Raw genomic sequence first — 20,096 nt, 5'->3', positions numbered from 1 at the left:
AGGTCCATGGCACTATCACCACTCCTCTAACCCAACACAGTGAGAATCAGTTCAGCAAACCTTCTAGTCCAAACTAACTGTCTCAATATTTAAACTCTTAGACAAAATCCAGGCATACACTTAAGCAGTCTGATAAGTGAGATTGCATGACAATGAATGTTAAGTATCTCAATAAATGAAATAACATATCTTTAGATGCCTCGCTAGAATTAAAATGCCCAAAGAGGCTTATTTCTACACTAGTGTATATAAAGGAAAATATGATCGTATGCTGAAGAGAAAACAAGGGAAACTGATCCCTCTGTGGACCTTAATCAGTTTTTCCCTGGATGTCTCTCTGTCAAGTTGCTGGTTCATTTAAGTTTTTTCTACCCTCATTTGAAGATCTACACAATCTCAGATCCTCCAGGTTACCAAACTGAAATTTGGTGGGAACAATATGGAAAGAGAAAACAGGAAAATGCAGCACAAATCTTGTCTTTAAGAGCCAGTTAGAGAGGTCTTGAGAGAGAAGCTAATGCTGCTGAATGCATTTAATGTGATGGTCTTGTCTAGAAAGCACTATGAAGCTGAGTGCTACCAGACCAGTACCTTAATACCAAAACTAAGGAGGGTGAGATAATGGTTAGGCCTTCTGGTCAATGATGCTACTGGTGTACTGTACTGAGAGAAATAAATGTTTAAAAGTTATATGCTTGGTGTGATTACACAAAACCTGGATTATTCTCTAGGGTCAAGCAACTGTTATTGTTTCTTAAGGCTTCATAGATTAATGGTCATCCTTCATCTTGCGGAGTGACCTTAAAATTGCAGTCCAAAAGGAACTTACAATTATGATGACACTCTGCACTACTTACTCTGTGTGCAAGTAGGTACAAGTAGTTTGCCACATAAGCATTCTATATGCCTGACTAAAAACAATGCAAGATTCTCAGCAGGAGCTGGTGAGAAAACAGCTAATGGGAGCCCAGGTGCAACCAGTAAGGTCACTTCAAAGATACAGCAATCCCTGTAACTTGTGGCAGGGAGTTTGCCCTCTTCCCTGGGCTCACAGTGGTGGCTGCCTGGCTCCCTGTGGCCAGAGGGAGAATCACTTCTTCTGTGGTGAGCAACTCTGGTGAAGGTTCTATTTGTGGTGTCACTTTCACATAACTCTAGGAGGTGGCTTTATAACTTTTGGCTGTTAAATGCTTCAGTCTATTCCATATAAAGCTTTGGAGCGTGACTAATTAATATGATAATCACCTCTAGCAGAGAACACATTAACTGCCTGAACTCTCAGGACTTAGAAAATCAGAGAGAACAAGTTGGAATATGCTGAGAAATTGAATTAGTAGATTCTCAGGATGGCAGCCAGTAAGGGACATCATGCAGTCATGTGTGGTAAAGGATGAGCTCCGTGCCCTGGGGCCCAGGCAAAACTGCTGTCTTCTCTGGGATTACACCATGTGGGCACTTCCCTGAGGACAAAAGAGAATGAGCTCTGGAGTCCTCTGGAGCCCTGTATTTATTCAAACTAATATTCTGTGAATCAAATTATCTAATTACCTAAGCATGCATTTGACCACAAGAATGTTATGTTATTTTTAGCTAACACTGCAAACCTACATCAGGGTTGCTTCTTTTTTCTCACTGAAACTCTGCATCTATTTTCTACAAAATTGCCCATTTTTTCTGATTTAAGTAATCAGTAAGTTGTGTGGCTGTTCTTGAATTTTGATTCTCAGAGCCTGTTCTATCTCTTAATCCTTTTTAATGAAAAGATAGGCTTCTCATAGAAAGACCGAAGTAATCAGCCTCTGAAACAAGTTGTAACCAACAACACAGGTACAAGTAAAGTTTTCTTTCTGTTTTCAAGTAGGAAAAGAGAGGGCAATTACACACCAGTGTGATCCACAAAAATACATCCCAATTTGTATTTTTATTACTGATTTCCAGGCTTCAGGCTAAGCTTGAGATGATACTGAAATCACCAAAATGGAAACAAATAATCTAGTCTCAGGTTTTGAGCTTCAGCTCCTCCAAAACTGAATGAGTTATTGTAGAAATCAGACTTCACATTCAAAGAGAGTCTCAGTGGCCTTAAGTATTTGTCTGTTGCTCACTACAATTGTTATCATCTTAATTTTGCAGACTTGGGCTGCTTGAGGTGTCATCAGCCACTACTCTAAACTTTCTTTTGTATTTAGCCGCTAACAATATATTGCCCTATTGTGTAACATTGCTACAAAATTTTGTCCCATTTGCAGTTTCCAGGAGGAGGATGGCAATCTGGAAGAAAAAAAAAAAATCAAGGGCTGCACAGATGGTTCTGTAGCAACTGGTCCATAGCTGTGGTTGTTGATGACTATTTTGGAGGTGGCAAACAGTAAGGGCAAAGAATTACTGCCAGCATTTAAAGGGACTCTGCCAGGCCATAAAATAATCCTGATGAAAGAAATGCTTAAAAAAATTTTCCAGCACTGAGGTTGCTTAAATGGGAATAAATTCCCCAAAAGACAGGGACAACACTCTCCCTTCTATTGTTTCATTTTTAATCTTTTTTTTCTTTCATTTTTCTATTATTTTTTTCTCTTTTTTTTGTTTGTTTGTTTTGTTTTGTTTAAGACAATTTAAACCTGTGCTATGCAGTAGCTTTCAGCAAATGTGACCCTGGGATAGAAATCTCTTAAGTGTCTTGCACAAGCTGTTCGCTGTGTGCTACTGTGAAGAATTACAGAATTAACTTCTGTTGTAACATGCTATGTGCAGCATCTTGCAGGAAAGAGCTCAGGTTGTAACAATAAGAACCACGGTTCCTATCAAGTTGACTCTTGACAAGAGTACCAGTCACACATCACTGCAAAGTGCAGAAGGGGCTGACTAGGGCTCTTTGCCACAGAAGGCAGATCGTCAGGGTCCTTCACAAAGAGTCCTGAGAGGCACCATGAGGCCAAATCCATCTGCTTAGTGACTCTGTTCATGCCCAGGAGTGCTCCTGGGTCAAGGCCTGGTCAGTCAGACTGGGACTGCAAGACAAGTATGACCAGCAGCTGAGGACAGTGGCCAGGGCATCAGCACATCCGCGGCAGAGGCTCAGGAGCCTGCAGCGACCTGGAGCATTATACAGCCATAGTCTGAGCCTGCAGATTGCACCTATTTGCTACACTACATATAAAAACTCAGCCATGCAACTGTCCCATTTCCTATTGCAATGCATCTCAACAGCAGCAGGAGGGAGGCCGCGTCCCACCTGGACACGCTAAACAGCCAGACCATCCCGGATTATTGGATGTATGACTGGACAGTTGTTGTGAAAGATGGAGCATGGTTTCAGTCTTGGATATGTGTGAAAAAAGTGAAGTTTGTGTAACTTCAACATGAGAACCTAGGGCCTGGTGAACAGCAGTTGGAGAGACATTCTCTTGAACCGTGACATATCCAAGACTCTGGCCTTCCCCTTGATCCCAGCAGGTAGACAGGATGACTGTCAGATTGAAGGACAAGAGGTTTCTGAACACAAAGGTATCCTTAAAGAACAAAAGGGGTGCTGTTGCTCTGCCTCAAGAAGCCTGCCATCCAGCAGAGGTTTTTAAGGCAACTGGGCCTTTCAGCAGCCTGAGCTTGACACTCACCAGAAGATATCTAGGCAGTCAACATCTTTGACACATACGATGCCTCAACAGCTTGGAGGATTTCATTATGGGCCTTGGGGTCTTTCAGGCAGGTGAGTAATTCCATCAACTTTCATCTCTCTTGGGAGGAGATGGAGGAGTTCCTCCTTAGAAACAATCTCTGAACTCTGAGACACCATTAGAAGTGGGAGTGAAACACTGGTGAGCTGCTTTTCATATTTCCCACTCAGCAGTGGGTTTAGCACATGATTTGACAAACAGAAATGATTCTGAGATAATGCTCTCAAACATTAAGCAATGAATGACAAGGACTGATGTTGGTTTAGGATGCTGTCTTAGAAGCAATTCCTCACTCCAGACTTCACATAGTCATTCCTGGTGCATTTAGCCTCTTTAGACAGTTCTGCTCTTTTTACAGGTGCTGTTGCTCTATTTGAGGGCCCACTCCATGCACAGACAATTGAAGCACAGCCATCTGCCAAACAGGAAATATGTCCCTATTAGACACTTAAGTGCTCTGAGCTGCCTCTAATTTCTGATGGTGTAGTCCAGCCTTTCCAGGAAAGCCTGAAAATAGATACTTTTATTTGGCTATAAAACTACCCTGTGCTGCAGTGACTTTTTTTCTGCCCCTGTGGTCTGTTATAGGGCTGAGGGCAAATAATCCTACTGAACAGGTAGTCCCCTGGAAAGTGATATCTGCCTTGAGTAGAGATCTTTAATGCAGCAGGCTCTCCTTCTGGTCCCAGATATTTCCAGGTAGCTTTTGACATTTTCTATTGTTGGATTTGCTGAGTGCCAAAATAATTTTCCTCTGAACATGACAGGAACAGCTTCACTGACCTGGAAAATAACAACCTACTTCTCTTCTACTTGAAAGATTAACCTTGAACTTCTGATGCCTGCCACCAGCAGCTAAGTCTCACTGTTTGGCAAGTTGTGGTGGGTAGCATGAGTCACACTGCTGAAACCCTAGTGCTGAGCCTGCTTGATGCCCATGGCTGTACAGAAACTGCAAAAGTTCTCCCATCTATGATCAAGGTGTCCTTAGCTCGCTTACTGAAGAATGACAGCATTCTGAGCCTGATTTCCCAGTCCTGGCCTCATACCTCTTCTCTGCAGTGACCTTAATCTACACATAGGCAACACATAGGTGTGGGCTCTGAGAGGTTAAGCAGGCTGTTGCTACAGGATAGTATTCAGGATCATGGATGACTTACAGAAAAGTCAACTACACTGTACTGGAGAATCCTACATTAAGAGGCTGTGCTGGTTTTAAGAAACAGCCTGACTGACTCCCACTGAAAGCAACCAAATTTTTGGTTGCACACAAAAGATACATACTTTTGTTTTGAAGTGCTTCTTCTCAAGTTATTTCTATATGAACAAAATCTGAAGAACAGGACAAGACTTCATAACCAGTATCAGTCCTGCAATATCTGGCTTGCTGTCTTCTCCAATTAACCTGAATGTATTATGTCTGTCTTTTTAACAGTAAGTAGCACTCAGGACTTGGTGCTCCCTAGGCAAGAGTTCATATTGATGTCATTAAGCCTCTTCGTGGAAGTCTCCTATAGCAATAAGGCTTAAAATTGTGAGGAAAAAAGGTGGCCCCACCTTGCTCTTTAAAGACTTATGTCTAACCAGTGTATTTGTTGATTGTTTCAAATGAGGACAACTGAAAATATTTAAATATATTTGAGCATGAAAACAAAATTTGTTAAACTGATCTGTCAGGTGCCAAATGTTCTACAGGCATCTAAAACAGATGTGCCCTGCCTCACCCTAAGGACATGCTGAGGCAGTGAGCTCTTTAGAGGGTTATATTCAGTCACGTTATTTCCCTTCTGTTATTTCTACTGATGACAGTGGGTCTCCTCTGCAAGCCTCATGCGCACCTCTTGCTTTCTCATAGAGTTTAAGACAGAAACATGCTCTCATCCGGTCTAACTTCCTGAGTAGAAGATTTCAACCTGCTATTATGGAGAGAAATTAATAATCTGTATATGGTTAAAGTATATCTTTCAAAAAGAAAGATCTGATTTGCAAACATAAAAACATAAAAAAATCAGAGAATCTCCACTCACCTTAGTTGTCTGCTCCTAAGGTTATTTGCTCTCTCAGCTGAAAATGTGCGCCTTTTCCTCTGATTTGTCTGACTTAATCTTCAAAAAATGAGTTTACGTTACACCTTTCTCCATTAGTGTACAGAGCTTTTAAATATCAGGCATTTTCTCCACATGAAAGCACTTATTCACTATAATCTCCTCACTGTAATATATGCAGGACTGGATTTCAGTTTGGTTTCAGAATAATACATGACAGGTTAAAAAAACATGTAGTTCTGTAAACAGTGGAGCTAATGAAGTTTGTTTTCCTGTGGATTTGTATCTCACAGTTGCATTCTCTGGTGCCTCAAGAGCACACATCAGTCAAAGGTTTTCCTGGCAGTGAATCCATTCATCATCATCATCCATGTGGATTCTCTGGTTAAATAATACAGGCGAGCAATTTAGGATGTTTCTTCCCTCTCTGCTGAGTTATTGTCTTGGATTCTGTAGGAGGGAAGGGATACAGACACTGATAGAAACATATTGGTGATACTGGGGATCAGTTAAGTTCTATTTCCCTAAAGACCCAGACAAAAAAAAAAAATCAGTTCTATGCAAAGTAAACACTGACTTTTAAACCTTTGCAGTGGAAAATGCCACTCCAGATGGTTGCATTTGAACTGTGTTGGTTTTCACTTCTTTTTTGTTGTTGTTATCACCACTGGGAAACCCATTTATGAGTATGCCCACTAAATCAATGGGTGTTAGAGTTGCTCCAAAATTCAGATCTTTCCTGTTGAAAATCAGGCAGCCAGTTTCTTGTAACTTGAGAGTAGAGATACCAGGGAGTTCTTTACCATATAGTACCACAATATTTGCCTTCTGCCACAAATTTCTGTCTCCCCATCCTCTGCTCCAACCACATGGCCTTTTTTCTTAACAGTCAATTACATCAGATATAACTGATATTCTTGGCACAGGAATTTATTCATAAAGGATTGTTATGAGGTTTCTGCATGTTTCTACAAGAGGCTAGAGTATGTCATGTAGTTGTACTGTCAAGAGTTCCAACGGTGACAGGTGCCACCTATTAAAACACTGCTACAACTGTTTATGGATCTTGCTTCATGGAAAATACTGTGTCTAACCCATCTATCTAATGCCCTTGTAACCTTTGACATTACAAAATCTGAATGTATATTATGGGCAGTTCCCAAATAAGACTAGGCGTTGTAATTTGAGATCAGTATGATCTGCAAACTGATTCCTTTGATACCTGCTAGAAAAAAAAAATAGCTGAAGCAGGTAATGTGTTTGTAATAGATAACTACAGTTTCCTCCATTTGCTACTAAATAAGCAAAATGTAGGACTGGTGAGGACTAAACTCTGTCTTTATCTAAACAGAATAGGAATAGGGTTGGCACTGTGTCTCTGCTGACAGGCAGTTCTAAAAATTTGGTGAGTGCATGCTTCAGCCAACAGAAGCGTGGTGAGAAGGGAGCTGGAGAAGGGAGCTTGGCTGCGCTCCAAGCTTAAAAGCTGAGTTATCGAGACTTTGCAGAAGTGGTTTGTGTCATTAAAGAATGCCCCAAGGTATAGTGAAGCCTTCCACTTGAAGGCTCTGCTGCCTGTCTTTCCAGGCATGGTGGGTGGCTTGTAAGGCAGGAGATATTTGGCAGCAACTGCACTCTATCTTACTGCCTTACTACCTTCTGAGTGTACAGAAAGGTAACAGATTCAGATTAAACCTGAACTGCATGACATTTTGCAGGTGAAATGACCTGGGAGAGATTTTGGAAGAGATTTTGCAATTGTTACTAGTGATTTCACTTTAATGTTTAATGTGATTCCTGGGCATTTTTCTTCTACAGGAGAAAAAAAGCAGAAGAAAACCTATTCTTTTTATGGCTAGCATGGCTCTATAGACATGGAGAAATAATGACTGGCCTGGTAATGAAAATATCTGTGATAATAATGGTGCATGTACATCTGGTGATGACTGTACTTGAAAACATTTCTCCCAATATATCTGAAGGGACTATAAGTACAAATAAACTCATGAAAAAACATTTGAGACTGACCGTTCCACAATAAGAAACCCTAAAATTGCTTTTTTAAAAATTAGGCAGCTCGAGTCAGAAAAATATGTATTTATTGTATCACTTAAAGTGTTTTTTTGTCACATATTTTGAGAGGTACCACCTACAAACTTTAATCTGGAAGGTCAGTACACTCTCTCCCTTTCAAAAGAGAAGAAATTGAGGCATAGATCCTAAACTTGTTTGCTTTCCTAGGAATGAGTTAGTAAGTGAACCCAGAGGAGAAATCAGACTGTCATACTAGAGTTCTTGCTTAGAGACAATTCCCATTCTTCAAATTTTGATGAATTTAGGATTTAAGATTACTCAGGAATTTCACTTTTAAAGTTCTATGCACCTCAAAAAATCAGTTTCTTAATCAGTGGTCTCAAAGATCAATTCAAGCACTTTCTTAAGGTAAATGAAGGTTCTTAAGGTAAATGAATACTATTTTGAAAATTAGCATGTATATGAAGGCATAATAGGCTGTTAGTTTCATTTCAAGAAACAGAGCCAAGTAACTACATACTTTCAAAATGTCCAGTCATGTATTTAAATATTTATTTACAGAATATAGGGAATGGATAAATCAAATCTGGAGTTAGTAGAATATATATGCTCCCCTTTCTCAATGCAAAAACGTATTTTCTATTGTCCTCAGCCTCCTCCTCATTAATTCCCATACTGTTAGCTTTTTGGTTGTTTTTCAGTCCTTCATGTAAAAGCTTAGCCTGCTGCTGAATTTATTTCACGTGGGTTTATGTTTTCCACATTTTAATGGTTTGTAATGCAAAACCATAAAGGTGCAGCTGCTGCAGCAAACTCCCTTATTGAAGCTCATCTGCTGCACACATTGCTTTTGGAGTCTAGCTTGGCTTTGAAGCCTAACATTAGAAAAAATGAAAAGGAGCATGGTCTTACGCACTATAATTAATGCTTCTAAATTTTATTCTGTCCTGTCCACAGCTGTGTTGTGCAGATTTTCCTCAATGAACACATTCTTTGTTTCCCTCCCAAACCAGCAAAGGAAAAATACTAGGAAATTTTACCCTCTGGTACTTTTCAGATGGTGCTTCTAATATCCCAGCATTTTTAATGCTTTTGTTAACCCTAGATACAAATTTTGACAGTCAGCAGCTAGAAAAATGGAAAAAAAATGGAGCAATCTGTGTACAGTAATCCTGGGTAAATGTAAAATTCTTGTGCATGAACCAAATGAGAGAAGGTGGAAAAAAACCCAAACAATGTGCATAAAGACGTGTTAGGACAAATGCGACTGAATATCAAAAAAACCAACCAACCAACTAAAACAACATCGCCAACAACAAACCGGGTGAAAATGAACTAATATAAAACACTCATGTTTCAGTCACTCCAATATTTATAATTCCTCTTGTTGTAATTTAAAAATGTTTTTAAGATCTCTTACCTTGCTAATATCAGACAAACAATTCCTCCTTTTTTGCTGGAAGATTCTGGCACATTTCTGAGATCCTGGAATATGATTTTACATGTCTTTCACCTCTTTGAGGAGAAAATACAAGATTTTTCTCAGATATTTTTCTAATTACTTTTATAAAGTCCATTCATTTTTCATTATTCATTCTCTGTGTTTATTTTCAGTACTTTCCCCATTGAGCTTCTTTTCTGTTTCTCAACCTGCACTTCCATGAAATTTTCTCTGGTTGGCTGACAAAATGTTGCCAGAAACGTAATTTAATTTGCTACGGTACTTTAAAATACTTCACTGCTATTAATCTCCATAATTATACTGAGCTGGGCTCCCACAGCAAAGTGCTACTTATTTCCATGTGCAAAAGAAGAAAATATCTAAGAGAAATATTAAATTACCTACCATATTATTTATCTTCAGCATGTAATATTTTGCCAGATAACTAGGCCCTGGAATAAAGGAAAAGGTACTCCTTACAGGACAAATGAAAGATGTCACCAAAATTGCCAAACTTTGGCAGTCAGCTACAGAAGATTTTTGTCTGTGTGGATACGTAAATTTGGGAAAAATTATTAGTGAGATTTGATGCAAAATAAAGTAGAATAAAGTATTAGAAGCAATACGAAAAATAGATTATTGAAAACTGCTTGGTAGCTTTCAAAGACCTGAACTCAACATATATATTTTTCAAGACTAGAAATCTAACAGTTGCTCCTGAACTAGAGATCAGAGTCGAAAACACAATATATGACAAAAGGGGCCCCCATTTCAAACTTCGTATCTATTTTTGGAACCATTGGACTCTGGGTTCTCTTACATGGCCAGTGCAAAGACCAGACAGAAAGAAAACAGAATGCCTGCTGAAAATTTCAATGACCACTTTTAGAAATGCCTTTTTCTCAAAATTACCAAGCTCTTAAAAAATAAATATAATTGTAAGTAAAATGACTGTGCTACTGGTTTTTGGAGCATGACATTTTGACATTTTTCTGATTCAAATGAACATTTCAAGATAGTCCCTAGACAAAACACAGTGTTGAAAACCTGCTCTATTTCTTCTGAAATAGAAAAGCTCCCATTGATAACGGTGGGAACACATTATGAGCTTTTGCTAATTAGAAAGTACAGAACTCTGAAATGGAGATATTTGAAACCTGAAATGAAGCTCATGGCATGAATAATATGTACTGTACATTTGGTCATTTTTTGCATAATGCCATAGTTTATTTACTATGCTAATGGTGTATGTGAGGATTTTCTTTTAATAAGAATGAACAATTTAGAACACCCTGTCACTCAGTAACAAAACTAAAATGATATTACACTGTATAATTCATTTGCTCATTTTTCCCTGTAGTGAATAGACATTACCTTCAGATAGAAAGCTACAGGATTTTTATACTGGAGAACAGGAGCTTTTGTGCCCCCTGATGATCAAAGACTAAGAATATAAGAATATGCCATAAATATTCAGTAATGACACCCCTGCCCCTCAAACCTTTTCTAAAGCTTGAGCCCATGTGGAGATGCAATATGAGAAACTACTCTGTCCTATTGCTGAATTTCTAGGTCAACAAATAGAACTGTTCCCTTTTGTGCCTGATTCAGACATTATACGAGTGTGCAACAATTATTTGCTGAAGAACCAGGAGCTCTTGTTTCAGTAACTGCCACTTTCACACACAGAGATTAAACTGAATCCAGAGCTGCACTTTGGTATCACTCCAGAATGATCCTATATGATGCTGGAAAATACACTACACGTTTCTTAAAAGCTCTGTTATTGTGTATGTTGTGGTATCATTTAGTGTAATTTAACGTAACCATAATAATTACTGGTTTGACTTTTGGATATGGAGCCGTACACTCCTGTTTTCAGATTCACATTTTAAGTCATTTTTTTGTTTGTTTTCAAAAGCTGTTTATGTATGGTGTAACACAGGTGATCACTTACGGTGTAACAGTAAAGCTGCCATGATTTCTGAGGTTTTAAAGAATAATTTATTGAAGAATCATTAAGACTTGCCCTCATTGGTTTTAAAAGGCAGTTTTCCGGGGGGGTGGGAAGGGGGAGAAGTGTATTATTTTTAATAGCTTGAGGGGTCTGCTTTAAACACTTCTAACACTTCGCAATATTAAAAACCCCTCCATTAAGTTCTTTTAATTTTTTATTGTTCAACAGACCTAAGTATTTCGGGAAAGGGAATAATTAATAGCTATTTCTATGGGGAAAAAAAAATATGTCTCATCCTGAGGACTACGTTACTGATTTGTACCTCCAGGCACGATGCGGCGGCTGCCTGCGCTGACAGGGAGAGAGGAACCCCACAGAATACCGGACCGAAAGGGCCTCAAAAGCTGCCGAGCTCGCGGAACGCCGGGAGACTGCCTTAGCGCCTCACCCGCTCTGCGGGAAAGCACGGACACCTGCTGTCTGCCTCGCTCTGGGGAATCGCTCGGGAAGGCGGCTGCCCGCCTCCGAGACGGCCCCGGGGCTGAGGGCGGCCCCCGGGGCTGAGGGGCAGCGCAGCTCTCGCGATGTCTCCCTGACACCACCCCCCGGGCGGTTGTAACGGCCGCGAAGTGAGGAGCGACTGTTTACGGCGGCATAGCCAATGGAAAAGCAGGGCGCACGGGTGAGGCTGCGGAATCCGGCCAATGGGAGGGAGGGGCGGTGCGTTTAAACGGCGCGGTTAAGGAAAGACGGTCTGTGCGGCCGCTGCGTCGCTTGTGTCGCCATGCCCGGCCGCGCAGACGACTACGAGGTGCTGGTCACCATCGGCACCGGTTCCTACGGCAAGTGCCGCATGGTCCGCCGCAAGGCCGACGGCAAGGTGAGGCGGGGCGGGCTGGGCTGGGCTGGGCACTGCAGCGTGCCGTTGCGGCCACGTCCATCTGCGTGTGGGCGGCTCTCCCGGAAATGCGAGTGGCTTTGAAAGCCCTTCTTCCCCCCTGCAGAACTCTGACTCGTCTGTAGGTCATTAAGTTTTTCAGTTCAAGAAGCACAGGGAACTGCTCGAGAGAGTCCAGCGCAGAGCCACGAAGATGATTCAGGGAGTGGAGCACCTCCCTTATGAGGAAAGGCTGAGGGAGCTGGGGCTCTTTAGCTTGGAGGAGACTGAGGGATTACCTCATTAATGTTTATAAACATGTAAAGGGTGAGTGTCACAAGGATGGAGCCAGGCTCTTCTTGGTGACAACCAATGATAGGACAAGGGGTAGAAACTGGAACACAGGAGGTCGCACTTAAATTTGAAAATAAACTACTTCTCAGTGATGGTAACAGAGCACTGGAACAGGCTGCCCGGGAGGCTGTGGATTCTCCTTCTCTGGAGACATTCAAAACCCACCTGGACACATTCCTGTGTAACCTCATCTAAGTGTTCCTACTCTGTCGGGGGGATTGGACTAGATGATCTTTTGAGGTCCTTTCTAATCACTAACATTCTGTGAAGTTTTTGTTTTGTTTGTTTTCCCTCCCTAGATCTTGGTATGGAAAGAGCTTGACTATGGCTTGATGACAGAGGCAGAGAAACAAATGCTCGTTTCGGAAGTGAATTTGCTTCGTGAGCTGAGGCATCCGAATATTGTCCGGTATTATGATCGGATCATTGACAGAAGCTGCACAACCCTGTACATCGTGATGGAGTACTGCGATGGGGGCGACCTGGCTACCCTGATTGCAAAGTGCACCAAAGAAAGGCATGTGAAAACTGTTTGTGGCAATTCTGGAGTGTCTAGTATGAAGTATCTCAGACAATCAAAAGAAAAGTGAAATGTATCTCTTAACTTTTGCGTCTAATCCTTTAGATCAAACAGCTTTTCTGAAATGTGAAAGGTTTTGTACAAAATTATAACACCAATGGGAATTGTCCTAATGAGTACACCAACTGATTGGATGTTTATGTCCAAATAGTAAAAAAACTGAGATATCTTATGAGGCAGAAGCTGGTGAAGGATTTTTGGATGCAATGCTAGGCATGGGGTTGAAAATGTAGACCAGGAAGTCCTGGTTCTTGCAGACAGGCAGTTTTGTCTGTGGGTTCTTCTGGCTTGCCCATCAGTAAAGCCACTTGTACCCTATTTTTCGTTAGAACACTGAAATACATGAAAAAGTTATTTTGAACATTATGTTAATAGCTGGTTTATGTGTATAAATCTTGTGGAGACATCAAGTTGATAAAACCTCACCTTGGTCTAATCTTAGACTTAGCAGCCTACTTATTAAGTATATATAATATCAGTTTTCATATTCTTAGGTTAAATAAGTACATGACACCATGTGTTATTTTGAGAATAGTCTAAAATTGTACTGTAGCTGCCCCCAGACATCAGTGTTTTCATTTAAGGATGGTTATATTAAAAATTAGGCCTGTCTTGGCTCTGTTGTATGTTGCTCATTGTAAACAGCTGATAACATACTGTTGTCATACCTGGTCAAAGGGACAGATCCCATCACAAAAGCATCAAATTCATGTTTGTGTTGTAAGTAATGGAAATGCTATGTATCTGATAGACTCTTGAAAAGAGGAAGGAAATATTACAGGGATTGTGCAACAAAAGTCTTAAATGTCTGAATGTGTGCCAACAAAATCAGAGTTGTTTGTTTTAATTTCCATTTTAAAATTGGCATATATTAGATACCTGTTGATGTTAGTTTTCTATAAAGGTGCAGGGGTTGATTCAGTGATGTTTTATAACAGTAGTATTAAAAAAGTTACAGAACTAAGACTGCCAGCAACTACTTAAGCTAACATATGCTTAGAGAATACATTTGTTAAACAATGTATTTTTTTTCAGGAATCACTTGGAAGAAAGCTTTGTTCTCAGAGTATTGACTCAATTGACACTGGCCCTGAAAGAATGTCACAGGAGAAGTGATGGTGGAGTCACTGTGCACCGTGACCTAAAACCAGCAAATGTCTTTCTAGACAGCAAGCAGAATGTGAAACTTGGAGATTTTGGACTGGCTAGAATATTGCACCATGACACCAGCTTTGCCAAAACGTTTGTTGGAACTCCATATTATATGTCTCCAGTAAGACCTCCCTTTTGTGCCTTATCTTTCTTTTTGTCCTTCTAAGGTCTGTTTTCTGCGGTGTTGGTCTCAGAGTCCATGAATGTTTGGCAGCTTTTAATGAAGAGTTACTAGTATTAAATGAAGGTGACTTTTTTCATAGAGTCTGTATGTTCTGCAGATAAATGACATTATTTTGCAGTTTCATCCCTTTCTTCCCCACACCGTCACTGCCTTCTACATAAAGCTGCTCTTCACTATGTCAGTTTTGATATGTATGTTCTTGGAATATTAGAGACATGTTGGAGTATGTTGTTCCTGAAAAGGAATAGGGAAGGTAGAGTGGTTTTATGTTTCATAGGATTAACATAAAGAGCTTACTAAATTACCTCTTGATGGTAGGATTTTAATTTGTAGTGGAAATGGGCAAGAATGAGTTGTTTCCTTGACGTGGTGCATTTTGTGTGAGAAAGATGAAGGCTGACTGAAATATGGAGTTGTATTGACTGAAGATTGTTGCAACACTCCAGTCTTCTATAGTGTAGTGCGGCCTTAACTACTTAAAATCCTGCTAGTAAGAGTAGCTGTGGGGGTTAATTCAGATGGAATCTTAAAAGTAACTCAAATAAGTAACGGTTTAATTCAGGTTTGAACAGTAGCTGATTATCCTGCAATAGTAGAAGTGTCTTAATTAATTAACTTTAAGATTGTTCTCTTTCTTTAGGAACAAATGAACCACATGTCATACAATGAAAAATCTGACATCTGGTCTCTAGGATGCCTCCTGTATGAATTATGTGCTCTCTCGTACGTATAGTAGAGTGGTAATGAAAGTGGAAACATAGCTGTTAATGCATGTATGGTTAAATTTTATGTAGATGAAAGCTTAAATATTTCAGATATTAGTCCTAGATTTCTATTTCTGTATCTGTCTTGACATTAGCTAATCAAAACAAACCTTTGACTGTAGCTTTTTTCTGAGTCTGATACTTTTCTTTAATGAAAATAAGTCCTGTAAAACTAGTGAAAGAATCCAAGAAAAATGTTGTTCTTCAGGCCTCCGTTTAGAGCTTACAACCAAAAGGAGTTGGCAGAAAAGATAAGGGAAGGGAAGTTCAGACGAATACCGTATCGTTACTCGGAGCAGTTGAATGAACTTATCAAAGAGATGCTGAACGTAAAGGTAAGAACCAATTACTAATTTTTCTACCTATAATCTGAATTAATACTGAAATACTAGTTTTCCTTATCAATTATGATACAAGCTGATCTGAAGTAGTTGTTCTTATCACCTTGTCACTGGCAATATCACTTGTAGGGAAGGAAGGGAGGAATTGAGCTTTGAGTCCATTAAACAGAGGCAGAAGCTCAAGTGTTACGCCAGGTTCACAGGATGCAAGAAGGCTGCCTCAGTATTGGCTTATACAAAATTTCCTGATAGTATGTTTAACAAGGTCTTGTAACTGCAGGGTTAAAATTATTCCAGTGTATTTGGAAGTTGGAAGGAATTGTTTTGTCTTCATTTTGGATTTTACTTTGTGGCTAATGTATAGTTTGCTCCTATGGCTGGCACGCAGGTTTTAATGCATGGGAGAACAAAGCTGTAATAAGGACCTAAGTCTCCAACAGGAATGGATCCTTCAGGACTCAGATGAGAGGTGGAGATGCAGAGTGTTAGCTCCAGAACCTACTGACAGTTGTCTCTGTAGGCTCACCACCCTGTTCTAGCTCTGGAAGGAGTGGGTACCTGGGTTACGAGAGCCAGACTTCCAGCTTCTGGAGTTGAAGGCTGGTAACAGCCTCCTCGCTCAGCTTTTGTCGTCTGGTTGTGCTACCCCTTCCTAACTCCATTTTTCTGCAGCTTCTCCTTCACTGTATAGCACCTCAGCTGGTCTCCACCTGTGGTGGGTCTTGCTTGGGAATCCTTGGCCTTAATGTTTCTTGGTTACAGATGAAACCTGTTGATGTCTTTCCTTTAGGATTATTGCCGACCTTCTGTTGAAGATATTCTGCAGCACCCCTTGATAGCAGACTTGGTGACAGAACAACAAAGACAAAATTCTGATAAGAGAGGCCAGAGATCATGTGAGCCAGAAAGGCTGCAGCATTCAGATGCTGCAATGAATGAGCTGAAATGGAAGGAACAACAATTACAGGAGCGAGAACAAGCCATTAAAGAGAGAGAGCAACGTTTGGAGCGTATGATATTCTGCTTTGGGAAGGGGATGGCAATGGTATTCTGATTCAAAAGAAGTGTGGAGTAAGGAAAGACAGACAGTTTTCAAAACCCTCCCTTAATGCATTAGAGTTTCATACTCCTGACCGAATTCTGTCTAAAGACTAAACCAAGGATGGGCTTACTCATCTGTACTAGTTCTCATTTTAAGTTACTAAGATATAACTGGCAGTTTGGATGTAGAAGTTTGATTTCTTAAGGTTATTAAGCGTAAGTGGCAATTAGGAAAGTATACAGAAAGACAGGGTCTGAATATATTGTTCCACACTGTGCAGTGTCAGTTGCTTTTGACCTTCTCTGTTTAACTTAACGTTGGTTATACTAATGTGTAACCTAAGGTGAGCCTGATGTTGGAGCGAAATATACTTGAGTAAACTGTCAACCACTTCTATACAAGCTGCACGCTACAGGTAGCTTTCCTATGAAACCATTTAGATGGCTGGTCCTCCTGCCCACATAAAATACCTCTTTGCATATGCAGTAGACACTTTAATACAGACTTTAACCATATATATTGTTTTCTGAGCCTGAATAACAGCTGCTGCTGTAAATGTGGTGTTTAGTCATAATTGAATTATAGTATCTGGTATGTAAGTATTTATTCAGATCTGGCATTGTGTGTGCCATGAGTTAATGCACAGAATAGCTATAACTTCATTGTTGCAGATAAGGCAGAGTTTGAGGCGGTGGGAGAAAAAGGCATGTCTGGGGTCCTTGTCCAGCGCTTTAAAGGTGTATCTACAAAGCAGTTGTCTTGCTTTGTTTAGAGCTATAGAAGCAGAAATATGGGTGCATCTGACAGGCTCTTACTGGTGTATTTTTCTGCAAGAAAATCTATCCTTCACAATCACTCCAACTTTAACATTCACATATTAACACTGCATACTACCATATTTCTACTTCCAGAGAGAGAACGGGAACTCTGTGTTCGAGAGAGGCTGGCAGAGGACAAACTTGCTAGGTATCTTACTAACCTATAGTTACCTAGATCAGAAACTCTATAGTGTTACAACAAAAAGCTTGAACTTCTCTCTTCAAAACAGAGCTGAAAACTTGATGAAGAACTACAATCTATACAAACAGCAGAGGATATTATCTTGTGCGGATGGTCCAGGTATGAGAATATACAAGAAGACACTTGTACTGACAAATGTAGGCTGGTGTGACCAGAAGACTGCCCCTGATGCTCAGCATACTCTACCTGGTCCTATTGTAGCAATACAAACCCAAATTACATCCGCGTGGTTTGGAAGAGACTCTGTATTTTCAACTTTGCAAAGAGATGTCGTGAATGATGCTTAACCATGAGTATGAGTGACCACTGTCAGCACTGCAGTCTTGTGCTGTTTTGAAAATTAGGTTCTTGCTGTAAGCTAAGGGAAGTACTGATTTGTAACTCAAACTTTCTCAGAGCTACACTCATTTGACTTATGGATGTCTTTTTAAAGACCTTTGATTTAGTTAATTTTAATAAAATTGAACATGTGGAATCACTTAAACTTTAGTTCAAATTCAAAAATTTCAAGGTGGGAAATAATATTTGTTGCAAGTGACCTACCCATGTCTGGTGTATCATATAAGCTCTGAAGAATACAAACTGCTATTATTGTACTCCAGTTTAAGTCACTAGGAAAAAAATAATTTTAAAATGTGCTATAATGCTTTCTGACTACCTTTAGTCCACTCTGTTTTACAGTAGTTATTGCCCTATAAGTATTTGAGCCTCACCAATGTAAGAGGTAGTGCCATCTGTTCACTGAACCCAACCTTCATAGTAAAAATGATTTGAGGATCTAAATCCATTTTGAAATCTTGGTAGAATATTAAAGGGCTGGGTCCCAAGTACTACTCTAGATCAAAGAAATCTGCACACCATTTAACGTGCAGCAACAGTGACTTCATTTAGTTTTGGTCAGATGAATAAAGATAAGCATGTCACTGCCTCTAATACAAATAAAACTGAAGTTGCAATTTAGTTTTTTATTTATTTTTTTTTTTCAAGAAGTGCTTATCACAGCACAAAAGAACACAAGTAAAATGCCACCAGAAGTTAATGGTACTTCAGCCATTTCTAGCGTTCCTATAAATTTTTGAGAATCCCACTTGTCTCTCAACATCTTATCTGACTTTGATACATTAAAGAACATAAAATTAAGAATAAACTTGCCTTAGGCTTGCTAGTGATTCTTCTAGCACTGAATGACTGAAGGTAAATGAGCTTCAGCATTTACTTCTGTTCTCTTTCATATCTTCCACCCTCTTACACAATATTTTGATCTTAACAGGGTATTAATTTTTGGAGGTAGGTGAAACCACTTTGAGTAATTAATACCTCAAGACAGACAGTGCAGAAAAGTGATTATATTTATTACAAGACTGACCACATCTTGCAGTATCTGTAGATCACTTGATTAAACATTTGTCCCAATGTTTGACACTCTTCAACTTAATTCCATGGTAGTCTTGCAATACTGCTTCTAAAATTATCTTCAGATATTGCTGTGTTTCTCACAACTGGACTGCATCTCAAATCTTTTAGATTCCCCAGTTTCTCATCAGTCAGTGCTGTGGTTTACTTCACCTTAAAATAGAATACCCAATATCCTGGTTTCTAAGACAGTGTCCTAGACACTATCCTGTTTTTGCAGGAATTTTCTGGTTCTTAGGGAAGGATTTAATGTTAGAACAGATACAGCTCACTAATATGACACTACTAAATGCTGAGATATTCACTAGCCTCTTCAGTTTGGCTCTTCTTCTTTTATACTTATTGCATCCTTGCTTTAGTCTAGTAAATTGAAAATTGAGGCTTGTTTTCAATTTTTCTTCTGTAAATGGAAATGAATTGTTGCTATGAAATGAAATGCATTTAATTAGTTGGCTTAAAGCCATAGGCAGATAATAAAATGGGTGACAGGGTTAAAAGACATAAGCTAAGCAATAAATGCTGCAAGATGCACTAATTCAGTACTTATTTTTGTATTTCTTAAGATAATGTGCTCCTCCCCCTTTCTACAACCAAGAAGAAAGTACATTTTGGTGGAAGTGAAAAGAATGCTGTGCCACCTGCTGATTTGGAAAACCATCCCCTTCCAAAAGGGAAATGCTCTGATCTCAAAAAACGTCTATATGCTGCAAATCTACGGGCTCAAGCACTGTCTGAACTGGAAAAAAACTATCAACTAAAGAGCAGGCAGATCTTGGGCATGCGCTGAAACCGTAGCATAGATGTACAGTATTTAACTTTTTAGAGTTGATTAATGTATAGGAAGATATTTGTGACTCCTGCTTTAAAGTTGGAACCTACTGAAAATATATTTAAACAGTTGTTATATAAACTTAGTCTATAACAGGTTTTTCATGATAAAGGCATATGAGATTATGTTATGAAAACAGGTAGTTTTGATACCAAGCTAGATGAGCTGAATTAATTGTATTAGTAAAGAAAAAATACCTTGGTCCTGCTTCTGTTTGCCATACTTTGTTCTTCTGAAAATGTATAGAATGAATATTGTAAAACAGATTTTTTTTTAATCTGTTGTGAAAAACTTTTCAGATGAAAAATGTACAGACTCACAATCTATATTTTAAAATGATGCTGTATGTAATGTACAGTACTTGATTAAAGAAGTATTGATATTTTGTA

General features: G+C 39.5%; 1 protein-coding gene and 1 long non-coding RNA gene across 5 annotated transcripts in view; one reads left to right on the top strand and one right to left on the bottom strand.

The window, feature by feature from the left end:
* The window catches only part of LOC110355305 (uncharacterized), a 25,585-nt gene extending 13,875 nt beyond the window's left edge, over positions 1 to 11,710 (bottom strand). Inside the window, exons 1-3 of the long non-coding RNA XR_002407862.2 lie at positions 11,474 to 11,710; positions 9,174 to 9,268; positions 5,702 to 6,169 (exon numbers count right to left, since the gene is read on the bottom strand). This is a non-coding gene — a long non-coding RNA (uncharacterized LOC110355305). The remainder of the gene's footprint in view (positions 1 to 5,701; positions 6,170 to 9,173; positions 9,269 to 11,473) is intronic.
* On the top strand, positions 11,592 to 20,096 carry NEK2 (NIMA related kinase 2). 4 transcript variants are annotated; one of them, XM_065058397.1, is made up of 9 exons: positions 11,592 to 11,833; positions 12,682 to 12,899; positions 13,998 to 14,235; positions 14,939 to 15,021; positions 15,271 to 15,397; positions 16,194 to 16,413; positions 17,357 to 17,411; positions 17,494 to 17,564; positions 19,442 to 20,096. In XM_065058397.1, exons 1-9 carry the CDS (start codon positions 11,813 to 11,815, stop codon positions 19,663 to 19,665), a joined length of 1,257 nt encoding a protein of 418 aa, XP_064914469.1. In that variant the 5' UTR covers positions 11,592 to 11,812; the 3' UTR covers positions 19,666 to 20,096. The 4 variants fall into 4 exon arrangements, with proteins under 4 accessions (XP_064914469.1, XP_005513378.2, XP_021136356.2 ...); XM_005513321.4 differs by lacking the exon at positions 11,592 to 11,833 and adding an exon at positions 11,843 to 12,031; XM_021280681.2 differs by lacking the exon at positions 11,592 to 11,833 and adding an exon at positions 11,848 to 12,036.

This window comes from Columba livia, chromosome 3 (genome assembly GCF_036013475.1).
Source record: "Columba livia isolate bColLiv1 breed racing homer chromosome 3, bColLiv1.pat.W.v2, whole genome shotgun sequence".
NCBI lineage: Eukaryota > Metazoa > Chordata > Aves > Columbiformes > Columbidae > Columba > Columba livia.
The sequence above is the reverse complement of the archived record's forward strand: the minus strand, read 5'-3'. Positions and strand labels throughout refer to the sequence as shown.